This window comes from Xiphophorus couchianus, chromosome 2, assembly GCF_001444195.1.
Source record: "Xiphophorus couchianus chromosome 2, X_couchianus-1.0, whole genome shotgun sequence".
NCBI classification, from domain to species: Eukaryota; Metazoa; Chordata; class Actinopteri; order Cyprinodontiformes; family Poeciliidae; genus Xiphophorus; species Xiphophorus couchianus.
Genome location: NC_040229.1, coordinates 23495105 through 23519797, shown reverse-complemented (window position 1 = coordinate 23519797; position 24693 = coordinate 23495105). Strand labels below are relative to the sequence as shown.

The 24693-nt window shown below is 36.4% G+C and overlaps 2 protein-coding genes across 5 annotated transcripts in view; both read right to left on the bottom strand.

Annotated features, from left to right (window-relative positions):
* The window catches only part of ndrg4 (NDRG family member 4), a 51030-nt gene extending 35569 nt beyond the window's left edge, over positions 1-15461 (bottom strand). For 2 of the 4 annotated variants that reach the window (XM_028032371.1, XM_028032375.1), the window contains exon 1: positions 15290-15457. The gene's annotated coding sequence lies outside the window, so the exon portion shown is untranslated. Of the gene's footprint in view, positions 1-15289 lie in introns of all 4 variants that reach the window. The other 2 variants (XM_028032354.1, XM_028032363.1) reach the window with 2 other exon arrangements.
* Positions 15462-20995: 5534 nt separating this feature from the next.
* Positions 20996-22680, bottom strand: LOC114152270 (uncharacterized). The gene is made up of 3 exons (XM_028030101.1): positions 22220-22680; positions 21965-22133; positions 20996-21551 (listed from the first exon to the last, which is right to left on the bottom strand). Exons 1-3 carry the CDS (start codon positions 22677-22679, stop codon positions 21425-21427), a joined length of 756 nt encoding a protein of 251 aa, XP_027885902.1. The 5' UTR covers position 22680; the 3' UTR covers positions 20996-21424.
* Between the last annotated feature and the right edge of the window lie 2013 nt (positions 22681-24693).

Genomic DNA, 24693 nt, shown 5'->3' with positions numbered 1-24693 from the left:
CTGAAATGTATCGACAATGGAGGAGCTGAAGTCAAATGTTTTCAAATATATGAATCCTGCTTTTTTCTCTACACAATTACGCACAAGTTTATCCGTCATATAAAATCCCGATAAAATATTTTAAGGTTTGTGGCTGTAACACAACAAAACAAGTTCAGAAGGTCTTAAAACTTCTGTAAAGTACTGTAAGCACAAAGAGAAGCTCTCTGTCAGACAGAAAATCAATTGCAGATTCACGTGAAAGGGAAGCATCACATCTGATCTATGAAGATGGAATCAATACTCCGAAACTGGTACGGCATCAGCACATGCATTGACAGAGGATTAAGGTTAGAATTTCATGAGAAGCAGTAGAAACCTCTTTAAACTGTCACACAAATTAAATAGCTGATTTGTAATTTATTTTTATTGCAGTGCATTACCCAAAAGGTTGCTGTGTCACTAACTCCCACACTAAAAGTGACAAAGCTCAGGTTTGCTCCCCCGAGTCTCCCGCAGCCTCGTCATACCACAAGGTTACTGAATCCACTCAGCTGTGTTAATTAGACATATGGCTGCTGCACTTCAGAGGAAAAAACTTCCAAGGGATATGACTTCTTTTTCTCCTACGTACCCTCAAAGTGATAAGACCGCTCTGCCGGAGTGCTACAGACAGATAAAGAGGAAGATGGAGTCACTGCACTCAAGCGCAAGAAACAGGGACATGAAAACAGGGTTGATTGCAAATATTTTACTTATAAAATTACCTCCAGTGAACTCTGCTTGAGCTCTGTAAATTAGAATTAGGACTGACTTTATGCACCTAACTAAATGTTCAAAGATAATTTAATAGATTAATATAAGTCGCAAAAGAAAATATTTTTGCTTCCGCACACAAGAAAGATTTTTACAATCAAAGAGAATTATTTGGTGTAAATCTGAGATTGTAATTTATGTGCTAAATGGACACTTGTTATAAATCTTGACCTATTAACTTTGCAAGTGTATAAAATGTTGAAAAGCTATTTACTTTAAGTTCAAAAAGTGAAATAAATCAAAGATTTACTGAACACAGAGAGAAATATTTTCAAGTAGTTAGTTAATTTCTTATTCTATCTCTGACTTGATGGAGCAGAGTGGACCAACACCAGCAGATAATATGGCACCTCATATAATCACTGAGGAAACATCGAGCTGCTTGGATTCTGTGCTTCTCAACACTTCCTCCAGACTCTGGGACCTTGATTTCAAAATAAAATTTTTATTCTATGAAGCTCTGGGTTTGCACACATTCTACCTGACAGCCAACATAATACAGATATGCAGGTCTATAAAAACCCACCTATTTTTCCCAACCTCTTGTCACCTAAAATGTCTGCTGTAAAACAAGCTCATTCGTCAAGAGGAGTTGCAACCATCCTGCATCATCCATAGAAGTGCCAGGCTTGCTCACTGGCAGCTTATGACTCACCACAGAAGGAACATTAGTCATGGCAGCAATAAAAGCCAATCTGAATCAATTAATGCATTACCTTCACCAACGATACATAAATAAAGTGCAAAAACCATCTGAATATTTGCCACTGCTAAAAACAACGATCTTTGCCTTATTTGTGACACAATGGCTCACAGAATTCCTCAAATGATGCTCTACTGATGCTTTTTTTCTGCTTTCATGTGAACAGGAGGATGACTTGTATTTCTCTATAAGTCTAAAAAACAAAATCTTCAAAATCTTCTCTTATGAGAAAAAACAAACAAAAAAAACTGGTCATTACAGATGGCCGCTCACTGAGCCTGGTTCAACTGGAGGTTTCTTCCTTTTAAAATAGATTTTTTCTTTCTGCCTGCATGCTCACTGTGAGGGATTGCTGCAAAATTCAAGCAACCGTACACTGTCACTACATGCTCATCTAGGAGGAATGACTGCTGCAAATCAGTGACTGGACATGACCTGCTGGGATTCCTAAGACAGCAAACCTTTTTTTTTTAATGTAATTTGAAAAACAAACTAAACTTGACTGCTTTATTTGTATCTAGGATCCATAGGAGTGTATGAAATCTGTCTATCTGACTCAGATGAACAGACTTTTTTATTTTACAGTGCCTTAAAATGTCATGTGTTGTAAACTGGCACTATGTAAGCAAATTGAATTGAACTGAACTGATGTTCTGTGCTGCAGTTTTTGTCGAGCTGAACTACTCCACCTGTCAGATGGAGAACTTCCAAACAACATGATTGTAAAAGTCCAGTGAGATTACCTTTTTAGGCTATAAAACTTACAGTAACCCTCTGTTATTGTAATCTCTAAAGGTGTGCAATATATATCTTCAGTTGTCAAAACAAAAATGTAAAAAATAAAAACCAAACCACGTCATCCCCAGGGAGCAAGAGCAAATCTGTTTGTGTGAAGTGTAACAAATGTTGCTGTAATTAGCACTAGTCTAATTGCTTCTCTTCGAGGATTAATTGGGTATACTCTAGGAAAATCCTCGTCACCCTCAGTAGTGCATTTCTAATTCGGATCTAATTTTGTAGGTTCAGACAGTCCAATTATTGTGCCTCCTTCCCACATCCCAAACTAAATTGAGTCATTCCTCTCCTCCTAAGAGAGGGATTGCAACAATGCTGCATTTCATTTGAACCTTCAACTATGTCAGAATCAACTATAGCACTCACTTAGACTTCTCGCCTCTGTTAATATCAATATTATTTATTTCCCCCCATTATCGGCAAGATGAACACTGCAGTAATAAAATGTGTTTTTTTGTTCGTTTGTTTTAATTTTGGCATATAACTGCAAAAAATAAGGAAAGTCACGATTAATCTTGGCTCAGAGAAATCATAAATTCTAAGTTACTAATACAGTTTTTTTAATTTGATAAAAACTGACAAACTTAAAACTGGCAATGAATCTCGGTGAACAAATTAATACCTCCTGTTTTTTTCAGATAACTGTTTTAATTCATCTACATCATGTTTCTGTGGCTCAGTCGGTCATCCTGCTATGGAAAAATTCAATCTCCACTGCCACATGTTGATGGACGAGCGTTTTTAGAGCACTGCATCTAAGCAAACCACCTACACGAGTGAGAACTTTTGCTTTGACTAGATCTAAAATCCGGTGAGGACATTTGAAGGAGCCTTGAGAAAAGAAATTCTTGCAGGTAAAAGGTTAAATTAGAGGTATTTGTGTGCACAACAACGAGCACGACGGTGACAAAATCCTTGTGATTTTTCAATTTGCAACTGAGAAGAAGTTCAGTTGGATGTGATGTCATTACCAGATTTTAAGTTTTACCTCTGTCACAAATGAAGCATTAAATCTTGCAAGTTCAATCCCTCGCTACCGAAGATACTTAAATTAAAGACAGTCAAAGCCGATGAAACAACATTATCATCTGTTGTTTCATATAAAGCAACATCCAGGTTCTTTGCCAATATCTTGTCTTTTAACTGTTGGAGATGTTGAGCTAAATGCAGGATTTTATTACTTAAGTATCTTTCTACTGTGGATATTAGCCCTTACTGACATTTCACCACACATCCCCACATTAAGCCCTTTTCCACATCATCCAACCTGTTGGCCTCCAAGCACTCTAGGAGCGGAAATACTTCACCAGCTGACACTGACGGTATTGTAATCTACACACCAAACCATAGAGGCTTTTTTACTTTTAATTATTAATAGCTACTGGGTGTCTAGAGGAATCTTCCTTAGCTGAGCAGCTCCACAGAGCACAGATATAATTTCTGAGAGGAGGATTAAATATTAAAAATTATCTCTCACCTCTTGACAGAGAAACTCAGCAGCCATTTTTCTGGCATTCAAAGATCCCTTGTCTCAAAGGTGGTGTCCAAGAAAAAGATACATGCTGTAGCTGACTTTTCACTCATGGAGAAAAGTAGATTTGTTTATTCATTATTCCTGGCTGACTCAAGCAGAAAATAAACAAAGGAATAAAGAAGGCAGGTCTCGGAAGCGTCCAGTCACACAGTGGGAACTTACTCTTTTGACAACACTCTTGTTCAAACATCTATTTTTGCCTTACCTCTTAGCGGGGGTTAGGTGTGACAGGACAACCCCGCCCCGGCCAAATTGTTTTGGAGTATTGAAAGAGCTAGAAGCTGTCGAGCAATAATGAAGGTAATGTCCATGTGATTTGTGTAGAAGATAAAGTACTAAGTCTGTGCTTTCCATCAATATTCATTCATGTAGTTACTGGTGTTGATGGTGTTAAAAAAAAAGTCTTTGATGCTGCCCAGAATTTCAATTAGGTGCTCATCACTGATGTCAGCAATGCTCTAACAGAAGTGATTGCTGTCGTCCATCTGTCTGAAAACGGCTAATGGCATTTTAACACATATAAGAACAATTGTTGTCTTGTAAATGTATTCAAGTATCTCCAGCAGATGAGCTCCCATTAAAAAAAGGAGGTTGCAGTAAAACCGTAAAGTATTCACAGCGCTCCACATATTTTATCTTACAGCTTTTTTTTTTTCAAAATTGTATTAAATTAATTTTTTTCCTCAAAATTCAACACACAGATACACCATTAAGACAAAGAGGGAAAGAAAAGTATTTTGGGTGCTTGGTAAATTTATTAAAAATAGAAAACCCAAGAAGTGTTTTCTGTGTCCTACATGAAAATGTATGTGTACCAAAAAATAATGACATAATGATGAAATAACGCTCGTTAGGCAATGTAACATCTGGAGGATGGTTGTGAATGAGCCTCTGAATTCAGAGGAAAGCTCCGGAAAGAAGACATGGCAATGACGGAGGAAACCTTCATAAAGTGCATTCTCATTGTAGACAGGCCTGCAGTAAGTACAGGCAGTCTGTGAGGCCATTAAATACATCCTTAATAAATCCGTGATGACAAATGAAATTCTGCACAAAATGAAAGCTGAAGACGGACAAAAGGCTCCATTCAAATGTCTCTGTGGTTCTAACGTTGGGAATTTACGGGTCTGTAAAGTAATAATAACATTAATAATTCATGCTTCTATAGTTCTCAATATAGGTTGAAAGTATCAGGGTTTAGTAGTGGACAGAACAGTCACACTAATAAGGTCAATAATATGACACCTTTGTTTGATTTAATGTTGGACTCATTGTCATTTAAAGATCCAAACAATATCTTTCACTCACATGTCTCAAGATTATATATTCTGTTTCAGCACTTAGGATTGGTAAGTCCTACATGACTGGGAATATAAACAATGCCACTTTTAATTCTGTGTGAAATATGAATGTATGCAATGAGTCTATTCAACATGAATGTTTTTCATACTGATCAAAATAAAATAAAAAACTTTCAAAAATGTATTTTTCATATGAGAATCTCAAAATGAATCAACAACACAGTTGAAGTGATTTATTATCCTGTTAATCTAATTCATGATTCAAATAAACCTGCAATTATTGTATTTATTTTTGTATCTGATACACATGCAGTCACACATACAAGGTTGACTGTAGAAATATGTTGCCAGGTTGGTCTCTTCGGGCAAATTTAGAATCACTCATGTATTCTGGGGATTCCCACCAGAATGTTGCTGGTCTGACAGCATGGTGACAGGTGCTGGTGGTGGAGAGGGAGTACAGTCCTGGGTCTGTTTTTGATTTATTCAAAGAACCTCATCAAACCTCATTCAGTGTGATTATTCTACCATGCAAACTACCAGAAGGAGACAAAAAATATTTTCTTTCCAATTTAATGAAGTATGAACTGTCAAGTCCTGCAAGAAAAATTGCACAAGAAATACTGCATAAATTCATTCAGCAACTGTGTCACTGTTCAGGGTACACTGCTTAACTTGCCTAATAAACTTTAAAAAGAAAACTAAAAAACATCACCCTGAGTAGATCTTACCTACCTCACATTTGTCATCCTTCATTTATAGACAAATCAGATTTTTTTTAGTACATTTCCGGAAGAATTTAATTCCACTTTTTATACTTTTTCTAAGGCTGATAATTGCATTCAGAGACTTTAGTCTGTTATAGGAACAGGATCAATTTTAAGGATGTCTACTGAGCTTGTGCCTTGGAGATGAATTTTCAAACACTTTAAAGCGAGTGCTTCAAGCTTGATATATAACCTTTGTCACAGAATGAAAATTAGGACATTAGATAATGTAGAATAAACAACATTATCTGCAACTGATAATTGTTCTTACCAGTTATATAGGGCAAGAAATTGATCTAGTGAGAAGTCCATGTATGGCTTTAAGAAAAAAAAAAAAAAAAACTGTAAAATTTTATTGGCAACATGACATTTACAAGGACACTTTGAGGGAAGACAGGTGGAAAGGTGTTTTTCTCTTTCGGGCTGAGGGGTAAGTCTAGCTGCAACGTTTTCATCCAGCTAACGATAAGTTACTGGATGTACCTGTAAGTAAATTTGATATAGTTTTCCAAGTTTGCACAAATTACATTCGTAGATTTGGTATTTTTTTAAGCAGTTGATAAAAATAATTTGCAACCTGCTTTCCCCTTCTATTGGTTTTGTTTCTATAGCTCCCCATTAAGCTGCAGGGCAGATGGACGGACAGTATGTGGCCACTAGTCATCATTGGTGGGAGATGGATGGCTTCACCAGACTCTTTCCTGGACTGGATGTCAAGGCTCAAAGCCCAATGGAGCAATCCGTGTTAATAGATGGCTTTCCTGATTAACTACTGTTTTCTTCCTCAGATCTGCTTGTCATTATTGCACTATTAAATTGACATCTCCACAGCACTAATTGTCCTGTATTTTATTACTGACCAAATTAGCAGTAAAATGACAAAACATTGAGAAGCATTGTTGCTAATTTTCTATCAAAGCTAATAATAGAAATGCAATATCCTGGTGTGTCATTATATGTGAGTTGAGCAAATGTTTCTTTCATTGCTAACGACGAATCAAGTCAATTAATATAAAATTAGCTTCTGACCTATAATGTTATTTGTTTTATTTTTTTTTAGGTTTGACTTGCCAAATCTGATTTTCTTCACATACGATTGGATTTGTGTGAACTTTTTCCAGTACAACCATTAGCTGTGATAAAAATTGGCCATAAAAGATAATAAATGTGGTTTCTGCTCTTTTATTAAAGCGTGTTATGACCAGTGTTCTTGTCTGTTTCATTTTAAAAAAAATTGTTTTGCTGCTTTATACTTTGTTTTTGTATTCTGAAACTCTGGGTTTTACTTTTGATGATTGTTGATTCTCCCCTATAATCCAAAAACAGAAGTGGTTGTAAAAAGCATAGACCACAGAAAAGTAAGGATTTACAGGGTCGATGTTTTTCAGTTTTGATGTATTTGATGATTACAACAGAAAAAAACAAGAAGTTTAAGAAATTGACTTGTTGATCTTCCTGAATCTACACCTAAATTTGTCAGGTTAATAAATCTAGCGTTTTACAGAAGATTTATAAAAAGCTCGGTTTATTAGAAGATATAAGCTTGATATGTTAGCCTGTTGCTAAGGTTTGCTGCACGTAATCCTAGCTTAGCACATGAGCTTGTTAAAATGTAGAAAGAAACAGATAAGGAATAAATATAGCAAAGTTTAACTGGTCAACAACATGATTATATTACAAAGTGGTTTATAATTAAATAAGTACAAGTATAAATAAAAATGCAAAACAAAATAAAACATGTAATCATGTGACCTTGTGAATATTTGGGCGGTAGCATGTTTAATTTTAATGAGACAAATTTCCAATATCTTCTGTCAGCTGCCGTCTTTAGTCTCTAGCAGATCATCTCCCTCATTTCAGCATCTTTCTGTCACACCAAGGCCTCAACATCCTTCATTGCATCTACAAATCTTCCATGGTTTTCCTCTTCCTCTGAACTTCTGTAAAAGAGGAAACCGTATGTCCAATATACCCACTGTCCCTCCTATCTAACAGTTTTAAATTACTGACTCCAAACTAAGCACTTGATCCTTTGTTTTGGCTTCAGTCAATAAAAATTCTAATTGCAAATACCAGATAAAACTGGTACTACTTGCATTTGTTGTTAAAATACTATTCCAAATGTTTATATGAACATAAACCAAGCTAAGTTTAAAACTGTTGCCTCTCTCATGGTGCCTTAAGTATGGCCATGCTTTTTGTTTTTCCTCAGAGGTTTACTTGAACTAGACTTGATGGGTTTTTCGTTGTGCCCTTGTCTTCCAGTTGATGCTACACCATGGGATCTTAATACAGTACTAATCCGTAAAAATCAATGCGTTTTTTTTTTTTTTTTTTTGGTGTTCATTATTATTTTTTATTTTAATTCATTGATGGATATGATTTAAAGTGTAACTGAGTAAAATACTTTCCAACTTAAAGTACCAGGTACAGACAAATTGTCCTTAGTTACAGTGATGAGAGTAAATATAACTGGTTGCTTTTGGCTTTTTACTACTCTACAGATTGTAAAATCAAGTTAACTTTCCACATTAAATTATAGTTAAGTTTTTGAACAAAACAACACATTTAGCATATGTAAGCTCTTTGATGTTGATAAATCTTAAGTTTAGTTAGTTTTAGGTCAGGTTTGGTTTTGTTAAAAAAAGCCAACTCATTTGGTAGCTTCTTATCTAAACATATTTATACAGTTTTTGGTAAAATGTTGAATATTAACGAGCAGTTTGTTTTAGTTTCATATGTGGAAATACTGTTTTCAATTTAGTTCTTTGAAATCCACAGCATTAGTGGCTGATATTAATTTAGTACATACAGCATTTCAGGAGTCATAAGAACTGTCCACACCTTTTTTAATATCCTGAACCCTGTCGGCTACAGAAATAATCTTTAAAAAACTGTCATGAGGACAAAGAATGTTGCCATAGATTACACAAATGGTTGACCCTGCTGTGCCTGTCTTCATTTTCAAACAAGGCATCCATTAGTGACCACTAAGTGTCAAAGTGCATAAAGTTAATATCAGGCTGGTTTGGTGCATCGTTCATCTCATCAATATACTCATTTGTAAACATCCAATATTTTGAAACTCATAAGGTATTATGTTTTCTTTAGAGTTGAAAATGGCTGGTTGTATTTCCTCAACAAAGATTTTCTAATATTAATAATTCAAGAAAGTGTGGTACCAGTGCAGAATCAGTCGTTCCCTACAGACTGAGACAGTAACCATGGACAGCCAAGCACACAGGCTGGCATTCGAACACTTATGGCCAACAGTAATGGATAACACACACACACACACACACATACGCGCACTCCCACACACAAACACACTGAGGAGGAAAACAACGCTTGTAAAAATGTGTAATACTGACATGCTCCATTTCATCTGAGTACAGCAATAACAGGAAATAAGAGTGAGATTCATCTGAAAATCTTTCGCCCAGTTGAGCTGCATATTCTTAAATTGAACTGAAAACTGCTCTGTGTTATAATTGGATTTCTTTAGCACTTTGACTGCAGCGCTATAAGCATTGGACCGGAAACAGAATGAAGGCAAAATTTATTAAGGCAATATTAACATTTGGAAAGCCTTCCAGAGAAAACTGTTTTTATTTAGGTGTTATTCAGTCTTTTTGTCATACTGGAGTATGCCAGCCAGTACAAATATCCAATAGACACAAATCTGTTCCAAAAGCCAACTATAAAATAAATCTCTGAAAATTTGCTCTGTTTAACATACAAATGTAATCTCTAGCTATATGTCCTAATTAACTTTATTGCATTACTGTGTCCTGTCTAAGTTGTGAAAGCCTGTGGCAGAACATGTCAAACGAAGCACACAGATTAGATTAGATTAGATTAGATTAGATTAGATTAGATTGCTGTTTTCCAGATTTCTTTTACCTTTTGGCATAAAAAGTTCAACATTAACCTAAAGTGTGTCTTAATGAAACTACAAGATGATTCATTTAATTATGGCTTTTCAGAGTCTCTTTGGTTTCTGCTCCAACTTTGTCCCTCTGACACAGCAAATGCTTTGAAGAAGAAAAAATATTGTGCCACACTTTTTTTCTTCTCCAAAATGCCATTATTAACCGATGTCATCTTTAAAAAGATTGTGATACAAACAATAATTTGGATAATTCTTTTTCCAATTCCAGTCTAATATTCAAGTTTTAATATAATTTCTTATGGGGGAAAAAGATATCCAAACCTGGCCCTATTTTAAAGACATTGTCAACAACTGCCATGGGATAATTGGTAATGAGTCTTTATCGCTGTGAAGGAGGTTTGGTTCCTTTCGTCTTTTAAGAATCGTCTTCATTCAGCCACACTGCATGTTTTTTAAACACTACCACCAAGTGTAAGGTCACGCCACATCATATTCAGTTCAACATGATACAGTTCATTTAAATTCCACTTAAGAATACTTTATCTAAAAGGGAAATTAAATGTTAACATAACTCGGTAAGTATCTTCAAAGAGTTACTGTGGATGGTGAGGAGAGCTCTCTGGTAGCAGTCAGTCTTGCAACAAATCTGAAGAAGCTTCTGACTGAAGATTGTTGCTGTATGACCATCATTTGACGTGCTAACTGCTCAATTTCCAGGTAGCAGAGATTATATTTATCATTTACTTTTGCCGCTCGTTTTTAAATCTCTGTGTGACCATGTGGTTAGAATGAGAGATTCTGGAGTTGAGGATATAACCCTCGCCCATTATGATTCATAGAACAGAGACTTTGAAGTTCTGCCTTCTCTCTCTGCTCCTTAGTCTTGCTCTGCGGCCCCAAAGTCTCCTTTTCAACTCCTCTAAGATTTGCAGTTGTAGTTCAGGTATTATTTGAGCTTTTGAAATGCTAAACAGCTGCTCCCAGTTGTAAAAACAATACCTTTGTTGCCACGGTTGCACATCATAGCAAATGTCTGAAAGTATAAAAGTGGGAGCAAAATTTCTTCCACCTGAAAAGCATCCAAATCCAGAGGGAAAAACTGTCCAGACATAGAAACGGAGACAAAAGTCTAAAAATAGAACAAATCAAAACTAATGTAACAGAGCTAGTCCAACATGCTGCCACCATGAGCAGTGCATATATAGCATTGATTACATATACACTCAGACTTTGATTAGGTCATTCCAAATCCTTTAATTTTTTAGACTTTCAAAGGTGGTCTTGCCTTTTTTTCTCAGATTATTGTGCATAACTCGAGTTCACTTAAGCAGGGGGTCATAAATGATAAATGGCCTTATTTTAACTGATGGTGGACATTCTCCTGCAGGATTTTCAACTTAAGACCAGAATCCATGGTTCCATCAAGTCATCCGGACACTGAATCATCAAAGCAGTCAAAGACGATTACACTAGCAGAACCACGTATAATTATTACTATAGTAGGATGTTCTTTCTTTGGGGGTGGGGGGGCATGCCTTACAAAAAGTAACACTTTTTTCAATCTACAGACTATTTTTCCCCAAAGTTAGGAGTCATCAAGATGTTATGAGGAAAAATGAGAAAGGCCTTTTGGTCTGTGCATTGAGATTGTTTGATTTATAGTCCTCGAAAAAAAAATCTCCTCAGATAGTAGAAGACAAATTCCTATGATGCATTTTGATAAAATATGCCAATAAAACAACGAAAAAGAATTTTGAATGTGAGTTAATTGTAAAAATGGTAGAAAGGACACAACTTTTTAAAGGACTATGCAAAATTTCAAAAATAAATAGAAATCATTAAAAAAAACAAATTAAAATCACAGATAAACAAACAACCCGGACAAATTTTATTCCATTTGAATCATCCCACAGCCACACTTAATTAATAATAAAATTCAAAAACACAAGCAAAATGCCTGGGGGCCCATGAGGGCTAAACATTTAGCAGCGGTATTAAGTTGGCAACATAATAAGCGTTCAATGAATAAACAACCTGGGGAAAGATTAGACTTCACAAAGCTGAAGCAGAGCCAGAAAACAATGTGAACCTCAACCTAAAAATGACCTACAGAAGATTTTAGGATAACATCACCTTTCCTCTGAGCATAACCCTAATGCCTCTTGCGCCTATGAAATTATCTCTAAATAGATAACTATGTCATGACAAATGAACTACTTCTGTACTAAGCATATTTGTTTAATTACTAGATAATGATTCTCTAATGGCTGACTGCTGCATAATGAATATGCACAACACTGGACTGCTTGACAGAATGAAACAGATGAACGGAAAATGCCATAAACAATTACAGCCGAGCTGAATAAGGGGAGAGAGCGGGGGATGGGGACTGTGAGGCACAGCATGGTACGTTATTTTGGCTACAGTGGCTTTATAATCCTACGTACATGGTCTGCAGAAGGATCACTGGAACCGAGCAGCCAGACTTGGAAGGGAAGTTCCTCGCCCCATATATCAGCAGGTATAAAAATACAAGAGACAAGATCTACTATACTGCTGTTGGGACATTCAAGGTGCTAAGGTTGTGAAAAGATTTACAGACTTTTATTGGAAGACTTTGTGCAACAAAGCTACTAAACACAAACAAAAGGACACCCAACAGCCTGAAAAGAATCCTATAAAAAATTTCCAGCAAAGTGAATGTCAAAAATCTTTGCAATAAAATCACTCTCGCTGAAATATTGATGCTTCCGAAACGGTGGGATTGCATGTCCCACAACTGTATCGAAGAACCACCAAAACCCAATATGAGATGAATATTTACTAGCAAAAAATAATTTCAACAACCCTAAAGCAGATAAAAGGAGAGCTCCCAAATAAAGAGAAGAAATCTAGGAAAAACATCTTGCGAAGTGGAAAACATTAGCATGCAGAACGCACTAATAACAGTGCTGCTCTTCCAGTGGCTCACTCACAGTGCCAACCTCATTGTTTAGCTGTTGCGAATGCCACTGGGTGGGAGGGAGATGGATGTTTAGAGAGAGATTTGGAGACTCCAAGGAGAGAGAAGATTTGTTTCAACATACAAAGAAGCAGAAAAACAGCAAGACTTACAAATAAGTAAATCCTCCGATGCCAGTCACTTTTCAGCCCTTACTCCTTGCATTTATTTACAAATTTATATATATTTTGGTGTATAATTTGTGCCACTGCCACAGGTGAAATATATACCTAGTAGTTTAAATTGGTCTCTTAACCTAATCTATTCTACAAATTCTAGAAAAACATTTCTGTTAGAAATAATTAAAATAAGGAACCTTAGGAAAACTGATACAATTGTGTTAGATAAGTCATTAATAAGTTTGCTTTCTTTTAGCGTAAATGTTAGAAATATTTGCAAGCACAGCTAGGGAATTTTACTTTGCTTACTAAAGTTGCCTGTCCTTAAAATGCTGTATTTAATTGTTCTGTTGCCTTCATTTCTGTGTTTTAAATATATATAGTAAAATAGCACCATTAGACAAAACAGAATATTAACAATGCAGCTACAGCAACATTAACAAACATATTAGCAAACATTGTTACCTTTGTTTCAACGCTTTGAAATGTTGCTCTTTGTTAATCAATTTACAAATTTGTTGTTTGTCTAAACTTGTTGTTTATACAAAGTAAATAGTTTATCTAAACATTTAGATAAACTAAAGTAAATAGTTAAGTAAATAGTTTTCCTGGACAGAACATGATAAAAAATAATGTTTGCTTATGAGGAATGCTAACATTGCTAACAGAAATCAAAATTCCTCAAAATGTAGGTTTTTGTTATTCTGATAAATTGTGAGTTTTAGGTACAAAGTAGTTCTCCAAAACATAACAGTAACAACTTTATTTACTAACATTACCAATATTAGCAACACTAGCAAACACAGCTACCTCAGTTAGCTTGCCTTCCAATGATGGCTTTTCTAAAAATATTGCTTTTTGTTATCCTGTTAAGAAAACTAATGATTAATATTAAATCTGAGGATAAAAATGACTAGTTTTTTTTTCTTTTGGCACTTGATTGCGGTGTGAAAATAAGAATGCAAATTTAGCATTGGTTAGTATGCATTTCCATCAATTAAAAACAAAAACAGGTCATTTCACATGTGAAAGCGATGTTAATATGACATCCACATGAAAACAAATAAAAATATCTAATTTACCAAAAACAAAACTAACAAAAATATTGTAGCATGTATTTTCCAACATATGCCTTTTCAGTAGCCTACTGCAAACTAGGGCAAAAATAATGGTGAGAAGCCATTCCAGTGTACAACCTCATAAATATGGGGTGTGAGTCGGTCATTTGCAACTGTGCAAGCAAAGGAGCTTCAAACAGATACACCCAGAATTAATTTTTCAGCTGGAGCTCAATTTGACACATTAATATTCACACAGGGCTCTGGGTTTATCTGGTCTCCTAACGCTATGGTAAATCTCAATAGTCAGATGCCAAAATAGGCTTAATGGAGCAGTGACACGGTCTAAATTAAACCTGATGTGAGGCTGCTAAAAGAACAAAAAACAGAGTCTATTTTGCCTTTGTAGATCTATTAATAAATTCAGAGCAAGGAAACAGACCGCTCCCAAAGGGAAGACAGCCTCAACTTCAATGGGAATGTGGGAGAAAAAACAGTTTAGAGACAAAACACTCACTGGACGTAAAAAAAGAAAAAAGCAATTCTGGCAGAAGGATATATTTTAATTATTCTTCCTTTTAATCATTAATGGGTTGGTGACACTACAAAGGACAAAGCTAGTATTTTTGCTCATTGATGTAATCTTTTCAAAGGGTTCAGGTGGCAAAATTAAGATGCATGGTTTTATTTCTCAAAAGAACACCAGAATTTGCGTTTCGGAATCAGACAGGTGTCGCCAGGAGCATTCATGCATTCAGATATGAGGCATCGCTATCCAAGCCTACACCAAATTCAATCAACTTTTATGACTTCCACCTACTGTAGAGGCATCATTCAGCTGCCTCACCCTGCGACAGCCAGACATTATTTTCTGCTCCCTTCTCAGTGACGTAAGCCCCTTAAGAGCGCAATATTTATATATGCATTTTGCTCTCAGTCTTCAGCAAATGGTGCCCTTTTGTTCCCTGCGGGGTCAACAAATTCAACCTGTCGACATTCCGTTCACGCAAATGCAGAAGCCGCCAGCGGGGGTGTGTAAACAGAAGTACAAAGCCTCAGCATTCACAGATTCTGTGCCAGAAGAAAAAAAAAAGAAGGAAAAAATTGCTGCCCTCATTTTAACATCCTCCTCTTCCTCCTGCTGCTGTTGTCCTCTAACATAAAAAAGCCACCTCTCAAGGGAGGCGTCAAGTCTCAATCATGGACAATATAAAGGATAAATGGACATTTTAAGCCATTTAGTATTAGTATTAGTACCTTAGTATTACCCATTTTAAATGTTTAAATTAATACAAAGCTGCAGATAGATACAAATTTACTGTACCTGTAGCGTAGCTCTCAGTGATCGTGGTTGGGTTTTTGTCCTTGTCTCTCCGTCTGCCACAATCTGGATGAAAGAAAGAGAGAGAGGGAGAGGGGGTGTGTGTGTGAGTGTGTGCTTGCGGTTGCAGTGGACAAAAAGAGAGAATGGTCTCTTCGTCACTCTGCCTCCCACCCCTTCCTCATGATAAACACAGAGCACGTGGCTTCACCGACGATGCAGCACGCAGAGAAAATCACACCACCGAGAAATGAAGAGAGAAAAAAGGATAATAGGGACGGACTTGACGTAAACAGACGAGCACAAAACGAAAATTTTTTTAAAAAAAGCAAGAAAGGAAATTGCACGGACCTCCATCTAATGGGTGTGGTCGGCTGCTCTGAATTGACAAAGACTGAGATCACAGAATGTGCTGGAAAGCAGGGAAATATTCAATCTCATCAGAAACTGGGGAGGAGGGAAGCCTTGTCTGAACAAGCAATTGTGACACAAAATGACTCCATAACAGCTCAACTCATCCTCACACCCACACTCGCACACACACACACACACACACTCGCACACGCACACACACACACACGCACACGCACACACACACACACACACACTCAACACAAGCAGACCAGCTCAACAGCCTGTAGGCAAACGGGGGAACATTTTGTCTGGTCGGCGCTGCCGTCAAAGGATCTGACCATGTTTGGGCATGTGGGCCATGAAGTGATAGAAACACTGATAGCAACATTTGCATGTCTCTGTTAGACTGATTTCTTCAGCACAGTGGTGGTTTACAAGAAGAAATATCCATCTTAAATATGTCCGGGTTCTTTTTTTCTTTTAATGTAATTTTCCAGAGATAAATGTGTGATTGTTGATGTGAGCATTAGGGATGGATAGGAGAAGTAGAGCAGTAGAGCAGTTCTTCCAGACGTTTATTCATTGCTCGTCTGACTGTTTCAGACTGCCATGCCCTTTAGGGATTCAGAGGACACTCTGGTGCTGAAGTCTGCCATCGCATAGTAAAACGTCTGATTCACAGCTCTTATCTACTATTTTTTTAGACTCATACGACCCAGTAAGGTTGGTAGTATCAGCTGCACCTTTCATGGCGTTAGGTATACCAGACACAAAGAGGGCAGGAGGAGGAGGGGAAGCTGTGCATTTTCCTTCAGGAACAGTGAATGGTTTGTGGTTATTGGTTTTTCAGAAGTGGAATGCATTATGCAGGAAACAGCAACCTGATAAATAATGAACTAACGAGTCTTTAATACGTTGCAGGATTGGTCATAGTGCTATAGAATGCCTTATAGGTATTCAAACCCCTGGAATATCTTCATGTTTTGTCACATTGCGCAGAAAAGGATTCAAGCGGTGTGCAATTCTGTTCACCATGTTTAACTTAACATAGAAAGCATGTGGCACAACTGCACACCTACCAAAGCTTGCACCTGACATTTTTCTAACTTTGGATTCTGGTAGTTCTCGTTCTTTCTTGTTGTTGGACCTGCCAGCCAGCAAGGAAATTTACTTTTACTTTTCAAACTCAGATTAATCTAAAAATTCAAAAGTTTTTTTCTTGCAAATTTTCTGCTTTTGGAGCTCAGAAACAGCCTCGTTTTAAGAATAATAATAATAAAAAAAAATCTGAAATTAATCTAAAAATTTCTGCTCCTCATCAGGCTAATCTAAAACTCCTTTTTTATATGCTGTCCTAGTTTTTTGTTTGCTTTTTGATTTTCATCTTAACAGAGACAAATGCCTTTTGAACCGTTATGGCTTTTAACTTTTTTGGACATATTTCCTTGTAAAAGGCTTTGTGTAGCTTGAGTTGATGGAAACGTGATATACAAAAATAAACTTTCCCTTGAACTAACTCTGGAGGAGCCTCAAAGATCCATTTGTCCTCTTTTAAATGGAAGAAGAAACAGATACACCCACAGTTTTTCCTTGTCTGTTTTAAAAGACAACAAAGACTTTTTTAATTTCAAGAACCAGATGAACTATCTTTGTTAAAAATACAGTTCCATGGTGAAGAAGAAATCTTACAGGCTTCAGAGACAGGAGGAAGGCAGATTAAAACAAAAAAAAGAATAGGTACCTTTATTCAACAAAACCAGGACTGCATGAGGACAAAGCCTGACACAACTAAAGTTGGCACAATTGTGTAACAGGAGGGCACAACTTAAAAAAAAGAAAACAAGGATTTTGCAGCCTGCCTGAAAACCTGGGACTATATCCCATGTAAGTTATTAACTAACACAGGCCAGGTGTGAAGAAACAAACAAGGATGTGGTATGCAAATGGATACAGGAGCTTTGTTCTATGTAATTTTGTCCAGTTGCAGGGCCAGTGAGTAGACTATATACATGTGTAATAGCATAAACTTGTGCATTCAATTATGTTTTTTTATTTATTTATTGTGGGCATTATTTATTGTGCTAATATTACATTTTGAAAAAGAAAGGCTGAAATGTGTTTTAAAAATTTACCTGTTTGACATTCATTTTCGTGATTCATATACACTTTTATGTGGCTAAATGGTCCATACCAAGTTTCAAAGTACTCACACCCTTTTTGTAGCAATCAACAAGCTTCTCTCATAACTCTGGTCGGTTATTTGACTCCTCTTCTTCTGAGAATTAGCAGAACTGGTTTGAAATTGGTTGGTTTCCTGGCACAGACTCGGCTTTTCAGCACAGTCCATAACTTTCCAACAGGGTGGAAACATTTACATGTGCCTCTTAGATTGGTTTCTTCAGCACAGGCTTGTTTCAGATGTTTAACGTTAGCCTCCTTCTTTCCATTCCAAAACCACTTTTATCCCAGTGATCCCAGTGTATTTGGGATCACTGTCTTGTTGGAACACTCACTTGTGTCAAAGTATTAACCATCTAACACAAAATATCCCTTACAGGTAAAAAGATAACCGTTCAGGACATTCAGCAAAAACTCAGGAACCACCAAAAACTAAGAGGATGAGAGAAAAGGTTCTGCTTTAAAATCAGCACCTTTGAGCGTGGCTGCAATTGGCTGCTATTCATGTGGATATTCTAAAAAATACTTATTCTTTTTTGACAAGCATTGATTAACGACTAAGTACTTTCGAAGGTGTCAAGGTGAGACTAAGCCAAAGAAAACCACACCAACTTCCTTGTGTGATGGTGGAAGAATAATTAAGACGACTAGCTCCAAATTTCTTAACCTTCCCTCTAATCAACAGCTAGATGACTGAAGCTTATCCTGTTGGATGTTGCAACTGGATATTAATCCTAAAATCATCTGGATGAATAGAATGGATAAAAGCAAACTATCACTCAACTTCTAAATTGCTCCAAACCTCATATTAAAAATGTATGGGCAATACTTTAAATTGCTGCCTGTGTCAGAAAACAATCAATTCAAATATGCTCCACAAATTAAGAAGAGCGGTCAAATATTGAGGCTGCTGATGGATACTAAAAGCTTGTTGCTTCTCTCTAACTTGTTAAGGGTTTTTACCCAAATATTATTCAGGGTTGTTGTACATAGTCTAGCCTGTACATATTATTTGGACTCTGTTAACAAGAGAAAATTTTCAGTAGACTGGTGTAATAAATTCTAGATTTTAAAAAGTTGGAGTTATATGTTGTGCAACAGTTCAAATACATTTTTTAAAGCTTTTTTTTTTTAGAATATTAATTCTGTACTGTACCAATTCATAATAAGCATCATCTTAAGTCACATCACAATATTAGCAAATCCAATTTACATCCAATCACATCAAATCTAAGTCGAGTCTGTTTGACCAGAAAAAGACATCAAAGCTGTTCACACAATAAACTACTATTATAACTATGGCTATATGTAAATCAATAATATACTATATCAAGAAATACTATTCATAAAAGGCTGCTAAGTTTTCAACATATCATGCAAATAGGGGGATGATTTAGGGGGATCAGATTGTTTTATTTACTATGGGTTAAATAGTTGTTGTAATAGGTTGCTGTTTTACAGAAAAACCTAAACTTTTCCCATTCCTGGCTGCAGACTCCTGCGATGCACAAGGAGTCTGGTAAGTAAGGATAAAAGATGGTCTTTGCTTTAAACACCACAACATTTTTGTTGCAAGTCCTGAAGTGTCACCTTTATGCATGAATGAATAAATCCTCTGCTGGCATGTTTGATGTCCCGGTGCCTGCAGCACTCACCAGTATTTTTTAATTCCCAGGATGGGGTTTAGCAAAGTGGATGGTAGACACGAGTGCTGTTTTTTAAAACACAAAAAAAACTAATTAGAAAAGAACAAATACTAAAATGGACCTTGATAAGCTTTGTTACCAGTGACATGCAGTCAGGGGAGGCAAGTGAGGCATTTAGAGAAGTAAAATACTAACAATCAGATCAAAGAAACTCAGTTTGTCCATCTGACTGTTCTATAAAATTGTTTTCTGTGTAATTTCAAAATATTATGGAAATTGGTCAAATCTGCTGAATGTACGCATTTCCTGTTCAAATACATGGAGAAGGGCGAGGTGACGCAGCTGTTCCTCACCTCTGGTAGCTCTGGTTCACACACAGTGAATGATGCAGGTTGACCCATGCCCATTACTGTCTTTCTTCATATTGGATGCACTGTAAAAAAAAAAATTTCATTTTTACGGTAAAATACAGGCAGCTGTGGTTGCCAGAATTTAACCGTTAAAATTACAGTCAGACAATTTTTACAACTGCTGATTCTACAGTAATAAATGGTGTTTTATTCAACCTTTTACTGTAAAAATGACAGTTCTTACCATTGAAATTGATCAAGTTTTATCCTAAAATTACCAGTAAAACAATATTACAAATACAGTTAGAGCCATTAAATATGAAAGTATTTTGTTGTAAAATTAACAGTCTAAATTATAAAATATGTCACTGAATTCCTGCACAATTACAGGGTTTTGTCTGTATTTTAAACAGTAATTAACCGGCAGCTGTGGTTGCCAGAATTTCACCGTCAAAATTACAGTAAGACATTTTTTACAATTACGATAGATGAGTATTGGTGTTGCTGATTCTACAGTAATAAATTGTTTTTTTAACCTTTTACTGTAAAAATTACTATTATTACCATTATAAAAATGATATTTTGTCCTAAAATTGATATATAAGATGCGGTTCATGCCATGAAATTTGAAAACATTTTACTGTAAATTTAACAGTTTTACCATGCTAACATTTCCCTAAATTACTGTATTAATACATGTTTTGTCTTTATTTTTCAAAGGGAAAAAACTGTAAAAATGTAGGATATTCATCCTTTTCTTTAATGGTAAAAGAGCACCAGTATTGCTGATTTTATGGTTAATTACTGACTTTGAAGCCATAATGTTATATAAAACTAAGAAAAATAAACTTTTTGGCTAAAAATTAACATTGAAACATTAAAGAAATGTTTAGTTAGTGCAAATTGTGAAATTAAAAAGTGCACATTTACTTGGTAAAAGTATCAAATCGATTAGAGCAGCTAAATAATGTGTTACCAGTTTTGTCTAATGGTAAAAACATAGAAAAGTATAAGTAAATTTTACATAAAGTATCCAAAAACCAAACTTTATTGTATTTTTTCCATTTAATGAAAACTTTTTGGGCTGTGCAAACTTCTCACAACCCTGTGAACACTGATTACAAAGAACTTGTAACATCTTCCAAAAAGCAGCAAGCACTTATATTAGTGCAAATGTTTGAACAGATATGACACAACATTATCACTTCAACCCCGGTGCAGTGTGTTTCAAATGAATAATCCATATCATATGGAATTGGCACATACACAGAAATAAGAACTTTCTAACAAATGTGCTGGGCACCACTGTAACCTTTCTGAAATAGATAGCTAAAACTGTTCACGTTTGTCAGGTTTTTTGACTTGAAACTTGTAAATCACCACATATTCATTAAGCCGTGACAGTGGTGCAGCATAAAATCTGTGTTATTGTCATCTGCTATATACATATATATAAAAAAAATGTCTAACATAAATTTGCAAAATTTAACATGAAGATGAAAAATGTGAAATCTTACAGTGTAAACCTTAAATACCAAGAAAATGCAGTTTTCAACATACCGCAACATAACAACATTACACATCATATCACATGACTCACAAAGTATGGTCTAAGTCCACTCATGGTCTGCAAGGTCAGCGATGAGCGTGAGGACTCTTGGGTTGACCGCAAAGATCTTCCTCCTCTTGCTATGCTCAACTTTTGTTCCTCTCTCCGGATTAATTGAAAAGAAACACCTTGAAGAAAAGAAATTTTATTGCATTTAATGTTATGTTTATAAATGACTTAACAGAAAGATTTCACAAGATCCAGCTTTGTGGTGGCGGGATTCAGTGGCAGAGCCAGAGGAATATTTAGTGACAGGCTTTTGTGCCTATCCTGCTTCACAAACAGACTGAAGAACTCTTCTGTCTCCATGGCCATAAAAAATATACAATTTAAACACTTCTCAGCAACAGCAAAGAAATGATAAAATATTTTCACAGTTTCTACTGGCATTATTTCTATCATGAATATTTAGATTTAGCAGTTTTTTCCCCTCCATTTCTTTTGTATTTATTATATTTCGGTAACTAGTAACATTCTGATCTATGTTGTGAAAACTTTATCTTGCTGGTAAATATAGACTGTGTGTAAGTATAAGAATTACCTCTGGAGGAACTCCAGTGTTGACCGCAGTCCCACTGGGTAGTGTATATTAAAACAGTAGTAACTGCCAAACATCAGGCAGATGGCACAGGAGAAGGCAGTGATGTGGTCATTGATAATCTTCTGATCAATACTCAACATGAAGCAGTCTGCAGTGAAGCAAGAGGACCCTTTGAATAAAAAACATGAACAAATATATATCACAAAAAGCCCGTGTGAACCATTCAACTACTTTGTCAACTTGGTTCAGACATACCACACACAATAAGGCAGGGTGTTGCTGGCACATCCTCCATCTCAACCTCTTCAGCAAGGCTCGTCTTCTCAACATAGTGGAACATATGCTCTTCCTTCTCACCAAAAAAAGCAAGTAGAAGAAGAATCATCTCCGTACAACCACTGGACTGACCTTTTTCACTTGCTAACTTGAGGAGAGACTCCAGAACTTGTTTTTCTTTCTGAGCAAAAACAGTTTTCAGGAAGTTGACGATGCGCTCCCCCTTTTTGTCCAGATTGGTGAAGAAGGCTTCCATCAGACTGATGCCAGTAAGTTGCTGGAAGTGTTCTGCCATGCCAGTTTCATGGAACAAAAAAGGCCATTCTTGGCATAGCTTCAGGATGCTTGTACCTTTATTGATGTCCTTTCGTTGCGTGTAATAGGTGGACTTGATAAGTTCTTTCACATCTTCTGCAGCATATTTTTTGTCTTTGAACATCTTTTTCATGTCATCTTTTTTCTTAAGCTGACTCTCTACAGTCTCAGAAAGGGGCAAAAACTTTGGCGCCCAGTTGACACAGCCATATGTGTCTTGAACACTGGCTTTCTGCTCAGCAGGTATCTCATCAGTGTCATTATCTGATTCTGCCTTGCGTTTAGTTATCTTTGGTGTGTCTTGTCGTTTGACATTTTCAATTCTTGCCTGGAGTTGTTTTACCAAGGAATGATAACCAAGTCCAATAACGTCACCATCAATGACATCCTTAAGTGACTTTGGATACCTGCTCACCATCCTTTCTGCTATTTCAGTAGTGTTGCGTTTGGTTGGATTCTTGCAAATCAGCATCATTTCAGAGACAATAATCCTCACCATTTGTCTTCGAAGTCGTGCACTTGGCCTTTTCTGTCGTTCCAAAGTCTGTATCAGCTCTTCTGGAAGCTTCTGCCACGGTATCTGAAAACTGTCAACCCAGGTTGGCAAAACTGGGGAGCAGCTCAGGGAAGGCGATGAAGTAGCAGCAGACGATGGTTGTGAAAGTGAGGCTGCAGATTGAGAGGACTGAACGGACTGTGGAGAGGAGGATGCCCCGCCTGAAGTTGAAGCCATTGAGTCTGGAAAGGTACAACACATGAAATTGAAAAACATTAAGTATATAAGTTTTTGGTAAAGAAAAAAAAAATGTTTATCAAAACAAGATATACACAATATGCTTAAATCTCACAACTGCAATTATTTTGAAATATCTTATCGACTGGTCATATCAAATTAAGTTATACATAAATATATACAAGTACATGTACTTTTTACTGTTAGAATTTTTCATCATTTAAATTGTGTTAGTGATATCAAAATTACTTGTGTAAAGTAATGTTAGGGAACTGTTAATGTAGAGTGTTTCCTTTTCTAACAGACTGTTGTGTGTCCCCTGCACAGGAACTACCAGGTGTAAATGAGAAGCTGTACATTGTTGTCCTTGTCAAATAAACAAACATATGAAATATGATTGAAATGTGTCTTTGTTGACCTTTCATTTTCACTTTTGATCTGTAGTTAGGTGTAAAGCACATGTTTTTATGCAAAAGTTACACAAGACTATATCTCAAAATACTTACTATTTTGGGCCCATGCAGCAACCAGTCTTCTGGCCTGTATGGGCTTCAGCACAGGCAATAAGTCTCCTTCGGTGATATACTGGAAATCATCTGTGGTTGTAGTGCCGAGTTTCTCCAACACATCCTCTAAAGCAGCCAAAACTTCCTGTGAAAGACCAGGAAGCGCTGCTCGAATGGCATCGCGGATGTCCTTTTGTGTATCCATCATATCTGTTGAAATACAGAAAACTAAAAAAAGGTTGATCTCTGAACCATTAATATCAAGCCTTTACACTGCCAAAACACTATGCTTTAATGGTACAAACCGATTCCCATCTTTTATGTAAGATGATAATGGCCACATGTCAATCAGTTTACTAATGTGTCTGCATTCTAATCTTCTTGTTTCATCCTTTACAAAGTACATGTGGTAGTGTGGAAGAAATTCTCCACGATACACTCTCATCAGAAAATGAAGTGCAGATTCATCCTTCACCAATGTAAGGATGAGTTCACCAAACTCCAGTGACTCATCATTCCTACTGACTACAAATTGGCCCTTCTTGTACGTTATTCCATTATACTGCACATCTGTGGGAGTCATTGTATTGTTTTCAGTGAACCCAAAATGAAGAACTGCACCTTTAACTTCCTCACTGTAAAGTTCTAAATAAAATGGTGAGCCATCTTTTATTTGCAAGGTTGGGAGAGTCACTGTTCCAGCAGAAAGAAAGGCCTGTAACATTTGATGTCTCTCTGAAAGAGTCAAACACAGATTTTTGAAGTTCTTCAGTTGTCTGGCACATCTTTTGAAGTAACTATGTTTGCTCTCGAACCGCATGGTCCAGAGCCTGATGAGTGGACCAAATTTCAGAATCAGCCCTGGATAGTGCTGTAAATAATGATGTTTAGGTCTCGCT